At 34.0% G+C, this 10,000-nt stretch overlaps 1 protein-coding gene across 1 annotated transcript in view; it reads right to left on the bottom strand.

The window, feature by feature from the left end:
- Positions 1–10,000, bottom strand: part of LOC137622741 (guanylate cyclase 32E-like) — a 380,169-nt gene that overhangs the window by 124,951 nt on the left and 245,218 nt on the right. Inside the window, exon 6 of the mRNA XM_068353334.1 lies at positions 1,851–2,037. Coding sequence (XP_068209435.1) covers positions 1,851–2,037 — 187 coding nt within the window. The remainder of the gene's footprint in view (positions 1–1,850; positions 2,038–10,000) is intronic.

Below are 10,000 nucleotides of genomic sequence, written 5' to 3'. Positions count from 1 at the left end.
ATTATTATTATTATTGTTGTTGTTGTAAATTATTATTATTACCTTTATCAATTATTATTATTGTTATCAATTGTTATTATCATTAATATTTATTATCATTATCAACAATTATTATTATTATTATTATTATTATTATTATTATTATTATTATTAACATTAATGATTAAATGTTTATTCATAGGCGTGCACATCATTATATTTTATAATTACCTACAATCTGTATTCAATTTCGCCTATTTATTTATAATGAGAAGAGAGGCAAACACACGAACTATAGATTTATTTTTTTTTCTTATTAGTTCATCTATATTGAGCAACAGGTGTGAAATTATGTCATTAAAGACTGGTGGAATATAATGTATCGAGAGAGAGAGAGAGAGAGAGAGAGAGAGAGAGAGAGAGAGAACCCAACGCATTATATTTAGAGAGAGAGAGAGAGAGAGAGAGAGAGAGAGAGAGAGAGAGAGGAGGAATAGCCATTTCTTTTTCTTCTTTCGTTTGTTACTTTTTTCAAATATGTTGACAGGATAAAATACTGATCAGCAAAGTTTTCCTATAAAATAATGAGAAAGATATAACCTTTTTTAAATGAAAACCAAAAATTTACATAATCCTAATGAAAATAAAATCCACAATAATCCATAAATAATAATAATCCATAAATCCATAATAAAAGCCAATAATACAGTTGGTTCCTTTTCTTAAAAAAAAAACCCACAAAGTTTATATATTCTTAAAGCAAATAAAATCAATAATCATTTAAAACCATTGTGTTTGAAACTCAATTCATTCTTAGAGGTTCTTGATTGTTCAAACACACTGCACTTCAGACCAAGATAAATACATAGTTGACAAATACAAAGAAAAAAAAATAGAAAATAAAGACAAGGCGACTAAGATAGGGGTTCCAAAAAGTTTAGAGCCTAGAAATGGAAGGCTTAAACCTTTTGGAAGTTCCTGGAGACTAAGCTGGGGGTTCCACAAAGTCTAGAACCTAGAAATGGCAGGTGTAAACCTTCTTAGAGGTTCCTGATTGTTCAGACACTCTGCAATTCAGACCAATTACATACAGAGTTGACAAATACAAAGGAAAAAAAATAAAAAATAAAGACAAGGCGACTAAGATGGGGGTTGCAAAAAGTCTAGAGCCTAGAAATGGCAGGCTTAAACCTTATGGAGGTTCCTGATTGTTCAGACACTGCACTTCAGAACAAGATAAATACAGAGTTGACAAATAGAAAGGAAGAAATAGAAAATAAAGACAAGGCAACTAAGCTGGGGGTTCCAAACTTCTAGAGCCTAGAAATGGCAGGCTTAAACCTTACGGAGGTTCCAGGTTGTTCAGACACTCTGCAATTCAGACCAATTACATACAGAGTTGACAAATACAAATGAAAAAAGAATATAAAGACAAGGCAACTAAGATGGGGGGTTCCAAACTTCTAGAGCCTAGAAATGGCAGGCTTAAACCTTATGGAAGTTCCTGGTTGTTTAGACACTGCACTTCAGAACAACATAAATACAGAGTTGACAAATACAAAGAAAAAACAGAAAATAAAGACAAGATGACAAAGCTGGGGCTTTCAAAAAGTCTAGTCTAGAAATGGCAGGTTCAAACCTTCCTAGAGGTTCCTAATTGTTCAGACACTCTGCACTTATTGACAAATACACAGATGGAAAATAGAAAATAAAGCCAAGATGACAAAGCTGGGGGTTCCAAAAAGTCTAGAGCCTAGAAATGGCAGACTTAAACCTCTTGGATTTTCCAGATTTTTCAGACAATGTACTCCAGAACTAGATACAACACAAAAAGAAAAAGAAACCGAATACTCTCAACTATCTAGACTTACTTCTAGAATCCATGTAGGTTTCTCTGATCATGGAGACGAAGGGATTGCGATCATAGCCGTGGTGATATGTGGCGTCCCAACTCTTGGTCGCCTGGATGGAGATGTTGTGGCGAGGCAGAGTTCGCACGATGGTCCTCGCCACTCGGTTGAAGTTTTCGTCTGGAGAGTTGTTGTAGAAAAATGTCACCTGTGAAAGTAAAAGAGAAAACATGAATCAGTTGCAGAAGAAAAGGGGATAGGCAAAAGAAAGATGGAAATGATACTAACTGTAGGAAAAAGTCAACAGTAGAAGGATGGGAATAGTTAGACTAACTAAACCAAAAGGTTATCTGTACAAGAGGGAAATAAAAAAAACTGTAAGAAAAAGTCAACTGTGAGAGGATGGAAATAGTTAGATTAACTGAAGATAAAGTTATGTGTGAATGAAAGACGAAAATTAGACTATCTGTAGGAAAAATTTAACTGTAGGAGGATGGGAATAATTAGACTAACTGAGCCAAAGGGTTATCTGTAGAAGAGGGAAATTAGACTAACTGTAGGAAAGAGTTAACTGTGTAAGGATGGGAATGAATAGACTAACTGAAGCTAAAGTTATCTGTGGATGAAAGAGGAAAATGAAACTATCTATAGGAAAAAGTCAACAGTAGAAGAATGGGAATAATTAGACTAACTGAGCCAAAGGGTTATCTGTAGAAGAGGGAAATTAGACTAACTGTAGGAAAGAGTTAACTGTGTAAGGATGGGAATGAATAGACTAACTGAAGCTAAAGTTATCTGTGGATGAAAGAGGAAAATGAAACTACCTATAGGAAAAAGTCAACAGTAGAAGAATGGGAATAATTAGACTAACTGAGCCAAAGGGTTGTCTGTAGAAGAGGGAAATTAGACTAACTGTAGGAAAGAGTTAACTGTGTAAGGATGGGAATGAATAGACTAACTGAAGCTAAAGTTATCTGTGGATGAAAGAGGAAAATGAAACTACCTATAGGAAAAAGTCAACAGTAGAAGAATGGGAATAATTAGACTAACTGAGCCAAAGGGTTATCTGTAGAAGAGGGAAATTAGACTAACTGTAGGAAAGAGTTAACTGTGTAAGGATGGGAATGAATAGACTAACTGAAGCTAAAGTTATCTGTGGATGAAAGAGGAAAATGAAACTACCTATAGGAAAAAGTCAACAGTAGAAGAATGGGAATAATTAGACTAACTGAGCCAAAGGGTTATCTGTAGAAGAGGGAAATTAGACTAACTGTAGGAAAGAGTTAACTGTGTAAGGATGGGAATGAATAGACTAACTGAAGCTAAAGTTATCTGTGGATGAAAGAGGAAAATGAAACTACCTATAGGAAAAAGTCAACAGTAGAAGAATGGGAATAATTAGACTAACTGAGCCAAAGGGTTATCTGTAGAAGAGGGAAATTAGACTAACTGTAGGAAAGAGTTAACTGTGTAAGGATGGGAATGAATAGACTAACTGAAGCTAAAGTTATCTGTGGATGAAAGAGGAAAATGAAACTATCTATAGGAAAAAGTCAACAGTAGAAGAATGGGAATAATTAGACTAACTGAGCCAAAGGGTTATCTGTAGAAGAGGGAAATTAGACTAACTGTAGGAAAGAGTTAACTGTGTAAGGATGGGAATGAATAGACTAACTGAAGCTAAAGTTATCTGTGGATGAAAGAGGAAAATGAAACTACCTATAGGAAAAAGTCAACAGTAGAAGAATGGGAATAATTAGACTAACTGAGCCAAAGGGTTATCTGTAGAAGAGGGAAATTAGACTAACTGTAGGAAAGAGTTAACTGTGTAAGGATGGGAATGAATAGACTAACTGAAGCTAAAGTTATCTGTGGATGAAAGAGGAAAATGAAACTACCTATAGGAAAAAGTCAACAGTAGAAGAATGGGAATAATTAGACTAACTGAGCCAAAGGGTTATCTGTAGAAGAGGGAAATTAGACTAACTGTAGGAAAGAGTTAACTGTGTAAGGATGGGAATGAATAGACTAACTGAAGCTAAAGTTATCTGTGGATGAAAGAGGAAAATGAAACTACCTATAGGAAAAAGTCAACAGTAGAAGAATGGGAATAATTAGACTAACTGAGCCAAAGGGTTATCTGTAGAAGAGGGAAATTAGACTAACTGTAGGAAAGAGTTAACTGTGTAAGGATGGGAATGAATAGACTAACTGAAGCTAAAGTTATCTGTGGATGAAAGAGGAAAATGAAACTAACTGTAGGAAAAAGTCAACAGTAGAAGAATGGGAATAATTAGACTAACTGAGCCAAAGGGTTGTCTGTAGAAGAGGGAAATTAGACTAACTGTAGGAAAGAGTTAACTGTGTAAGGATGGGAATGAATAGACTAACTGAAGCTAAAGTTATCTGTGGATGAAAGAGGAAAATGAAACTACCTATAGGAAAAAGTCAACAGTAGAAGAATGGGAATAATTAGACTAACTGAGCCAAAGGGTTATCTGTAGAAGAGGGAAATTAGACTAACTGTAGGAAAGAGTTAACTGTGTAAGGATGGGAATGAATAGACTAACTGAAGCTAAAGTTATCTGTGGATGAAAGAGGAAAATGAAACTACCTATAGGAAAAAGTCAACAGTAGAAGAATGGGAATAATTAGACTAACTGAGCCAAAGGGTTATCTGTAGAAGAGGGAAATTAGACTAACTGTAGGAAAGAGTTAACTGTGTAAGGATGGGAATGAATAGACTAACTGAAGCTAAAGTTATCTGTGGATGAAAGAGGAAAATGAAACTAACTGTAGGAAAAAGTCAACAGTAGAAGAATGGGAATAATTAGACTAACTGAAACTAAAGTTATTTATGGATGAAAGAGTAAAATTAGACTACAGTTGGCCATTGCGGATTGGTGATGATGGGAAATTTTCATCTGATTGCTCACAGCAAACCAACCTACTATGGGTGGCCCTGACTAGCACAGGTTTGCTGCTCATGGTGATATGCAAACCCTTTCCCCAGAAGCATATCCTGGTCCTTGAATCTCTCCCTTAACAATACTCAAAAGGGTACTCCCCTTTGGAGGATTTCTATTCCCTCGTCTTCACCTCCCTTTGAAGTATTAAAGAATTGTTGAAGAAAGGTACTCTCTCTCTCCTGGAGATATAAGATATGTCAGTTGATACTCTTCTCTTGCTATGTGGCCCATATCTCTCTCTCTCTCTCTCTCTCTCTCTCTCTCTCTCTCTAAAGTACAATCGTGTATATTTTCTCATTTTTATTTATGTGAGGAGGCAGAGTAACTGTCTGACTGTCTGTCTGTCTGTCTGTATATATATATATATATATATATACATATATATATGTAAAGTACATTCGTGTGTGTGGTTTATCATTTCTATTTATGTGAGGAAGCAGAGAAACTCTCTCTCTCTCTCTCTCTCTCTCTCTCTCTCTCTCCTTTTGTTTCTTTGATGTGCTAATTGTCATCAAATGGTAATCGCTTCCAAAGGATATATCCTTTGATCGCCAACCTCATCATTTGTAATAATATTCCTCACCTCCTCAACTCCATATTCGTTAGGCCTTTCCACACCTCCCTCCCTCTTCGTTACCTAAATCCTGTGAGGATCTACTGTATCTGTCTCTAGTATACCTCCAAGACCTCCCCTACCTCTGTGAGGTCTAATTCCCTCCTTTGGCCCTCCTTCAACCTCGTACTTCCCTAGCCTTTTCAACCCTCTTCAGCCTCTCATCAGCGGAGTCTTTCAACACCCGGGATTCGACTTCGTCAATCTGATGTCGGAAACTCAAATTCAAATCTATCTAAAGAAATCTCGTCCAATAATCGTGATGCGTAGTCTTGATTCTAGAGCAATTTGTACTCATCTATGGACTCTGTATTCTGGCGGATATCAAAGGGGGAAACAGGTAAAATGAGATATAAAATGAGAGAGTCAGAGAGGGATAAAATGAGTGATATATATATATATATATATATATACATATATATATATATATAATAAGAGGGAAGCCAAATGAGAGAGAGACAGAGAGATAAAATGGGTGATATATATATATATATATATATATAAAATGAGAGTAAAATGAGAGATTGAAATAAAATGAGAGATTTAGATAATATGAGACAAGTAAAGAGAGAGATAAAATAAGAGATACAGATAAAATGAAAGGTAAAATGAGCGATAGAGATAAAATGAGAGAGGAGAGAGAGAGAGAGAGAGAGAGAGAGAGAGAGAGAGAGAGAGAGGGGTAAACTAATTCGGAGCCTATATTTTTTATCGCTACCCCCAGGATACAAAGACTTAAATTTGATTTATCAGTTCAGTTTCATCCACTCAAAGGCATATAATTTATCAAAAATATTATTACTTACAGTATTGTTATAACACATTTTATGAAATTTTAAGTATGCCTTTCGAAACCTGTCTTGAAATAGACAAACGCTCTCTCTCTCTCTCTCTCTCTCTCTCTCTCTCTCTCTCTCTCTGACATGAGAAAATCAGTCTGAAATTTAATTTACTGGTAGCAGGCATACTTAAAAATTTGCATTAAAAAATACGGGTAAATGCCTGGCAATATTTATTCCAGGAATTTTATCGTTTTAAAACGGAAAATTTGACGTAAACGTAACAAAGTAAGGTAAAATTACGGTCGCCTGCATTTTACTGAAATACAGCTGAGAACAGTATATTTTTATCAAGAATATCCGATTAAAGTTACTTTTTTTTTTTTTTTACAGTGCAGTGGAATTATTTCCCCTTTGGTAACTTCAAAAATCACCTCCCCAAAGTGAGGGGGGGGGGGGTATCTCCCCCAATTTGGGATATGCAGCCTTGGGTAAACGAACAAATTTTGCAATAAAAAATCAGCAAACAACATCCTCCCTATTAAAACCCATCCCGTCTCTCAACCCCCCGCCCCCCATCACATTTAACCCAGCATAATATTAGAAATCCTCTAATCAAATTAAACTCGTCTATTGGACAAAGCCCAGCTCATAAAGGCCGCAGAGTTTTAGAAATTGCAATTAATTCCTACATAGCTGAGTCAATGACCCCGTCTGTACACTTCAAATCCGAGAAAACTCTGAGTTCGGACGAGAACGCTAGCAGATATAATAGCTGAACTAGCCTATAACATAGCACCATTGAGAATCAAAATCCATATAGGATGCGACTGACCGTAATAAGGGAATAATTGGGATTAATTAATTCTTTGAGAGAAAATTCCAATTAAAATGACCAAAGACACTAATTAATAGAATTGGTGTGAAGTCTACGAGGATACACACTTTACGTTTCATTTTACGCCGTTTTGCAAATTATCTATCGGCTATTTCTAAATTCTTACTACTAACAAAAGCTAAAGTTGAAAGATAAGTACTAATAATAATAATAATAAATTAATATAATAATAATAATAATAATAATAATATAGGTACTACTGTTAGCCAGGGCACAAGCACCCCAACCTGATAGTACCTGCTAGAGAAATTATTAGGACCTTTGACTGGCAAGAAAGTACGACATTGCACCCCTCTCCCTGGTTACGGCTTAATTTTCCTTAGCCTGCACGTACACAGTCTGTGCGATCGCCAGTCAGAGACGTTACCACATCAGCCACCGCGAAACAAATAGCTTCGCGCTGAACAATACACCTTGAGTGTATCAAGTTGTTATCAATTTCACGTGATACCATTAAATGGGAGACACTGATAAGAGAATGAAAAAGATGGCGTCCAAGGAAAATATATTTTTCTTCTTTCGTCTTCACCAAATTGCAGTGGCCTATTGGAAACGTCCCTGCCTGGTGATCTGACAGACTGGGGTTCGAGTCACACTCGAGTTGGATAGTTCCTTGTAGTGTCTGCAACCTCACCAACCTTGTGAGCTAAGGGTAGTTCTTTAGGGGAACCCATAAGTCTATCTGCTGAGTCATTTACAGTCATATACTGGCTCACACTTGAGCGCACACTATTCTATCTAATTTCTCTTCCTCCTGTTTTGTTTAAAGTTTCTATAGTTTATATAGGAAATATTTATTTTAATGTTACTCTTCCTTTCCTCACTGAGCTATTTTTCCTGTTTGTAGCCCTTGGGCTTATAGCATCTTGCATTTACAAATAGGGTTGTAGCTTAGCATGTAATAATAATAATAATAATAATATTAATAATAATAATGATAATAATAATAATAATAATAATAGTATTATATATATATATATATATATATATAAAACTGCTGGCATTTTGCCTCCTTGTGTTTATAGTATGAAGATGAAATTAAACCACAGATTTAAAGCAAACACAAAAGTTCACAACCTGAAATTAGAATACCAGGAAACAGCTGGGCAAAACAAATGAATATACGAGCTAAATTTGCACGACGTATACAATGCAGTTATTTTCGATAATATGAATGACTTTTGACTTTTTTCAGTAAGCTAAAATAAGCGCTCTCTCTCTCTCTCTCTCTCTCTCTCTCTCTCCTCTCTCTCTCTCTTTCTCTCTCTCTCCATTTACTAAAGTGCCACATCAATACTTCAATAACAATTCATGATTTTTTACTATATAAGTAGGGTAACAAAATCTCTCTCTCTCTCTCCTCTCTCTCTCCTCTCTCTCTCTCTCTCTCTCTATTTACTAAAGTGCCTCATCAATAACTCTTCATGAATTTTTACTGTATCAGTAGGGTAACACAATCTCTCTCTCTCTCCTCTCTCTCTCTCTCTCTCTCTCTCTCTCTCTCTCTCATTTACTTAAGTGCCTCTTCAATGACAATTCATGAATGAAATACAATCAAACAATGGCACTCGTTTTAAGCAAGACGTCGAAACACTACTATTTTTACTTGTCAAAGGAGTAAATATTTATCTTTTCATTTAAAAATGAATTTCTGTTGTTCCTAGGATTCTAAAAGCGACAGTTTAATTTACTCGTTTATTATTATTATTATTATTATTATTATTATTATTATTATCATTATTATTATTATTAGCTAAGATACAATCCTAGTTGGAAAAAGCAAGATACTATAAGCCCAACGGCTCTAACTGGAAAAAATAGCCCAGTGAGGAAAGGAAAATAAGGAAAAATACGATAAAAATTTACTATTTGAAACAAAAAATTATTAAATTATACAAAACATAAAACCAGAGTAATCCCGATATATATATATATATATATATAGTATATATATATATATATATAGTATATATATATATATAGTATATATATATATATATATATATACACTAGATGAATCCCAATCTCAATTTAAGATTGTATATAAAAACATGTAGAGAAAATATATCCGGGGAATTATATATTATTAATGTAAAAAAAATAAGTACAGAAATAATCCTAAAAAAAATAATTTCCCTTAAATTTCAATAAAATAGCTTACAATAATATAATATGAACATTAAAGAAACTTCTTTGAAGGAAAGAGTTTTGCATATTGAAATGAATTCTTCAAAATATACAAAAACTTATTGTCCCCATTGTCTATTAATTAAATGAATTTTGCGAAATATACACCAATTCACTTTCCTAACCTCTGTTACTGAAATGAAATTTTCAAAATATACAAAAACTCATTTTCTCAGAGTCTATTACTGAAATGAGTTTTGCAAAATATGCAAAAATTCATTTTCTCATTGCCTGTCACTAAAAAGAATTTTGAAAGATATAAAAAATTTTATTTTCCCATCGGCTGTTACTGAAATAAATTTTGCAAAATATACAGAAATTAATTTTCTTATTGTCTGTTACTGAATTGAATTTTGCGAAATATACACAAATTCATTTTCCATCGTCTGTTACTGAAATGAATTTTGCTAAATACACACAAATTAATTTTTCCCATCCTTTGTTACGGAAATGAATTTTGCGAAATATACACAAACTAATATTCCCAACGTCTGTTACTGAAATGAATTTTGCTAAATACACACAAATTCATTTTCCCATCGTCTGTTACCGAAATAAATTTAGCGAAATTTACACAAATTTCTTGTCAAATAATGACTCTAAATAATTCTCAAGTATTTTTACTTTGTCTGACAAAAAAAAAAAATCTATAAAAAATCTATAATATCTCAATGAAAAAAGTTTAAACTTTCCAATGGACATAAATTCCTTATATCATAAGATGA

This window comes from Palaemon carinicauda, chromosome 29 (assembly GCF_036898095.1).
Source record: "Palaemon carinicauda isolate YSFRI2023 chromosome 29, ASM3689809v2, whole genome shotgun sequence".
NCBI lineage: Eukaryota > Metazoa > Arthropoda > Malacostraca > Decapoda > Palaemonidae > Palaemon > Palaemon carinicauda.
The sequence above is the reverse complement of the archived record's forward strand: the minus strand, read 5'-3'. Positions and strand labels throughout refer to the sequence as shown.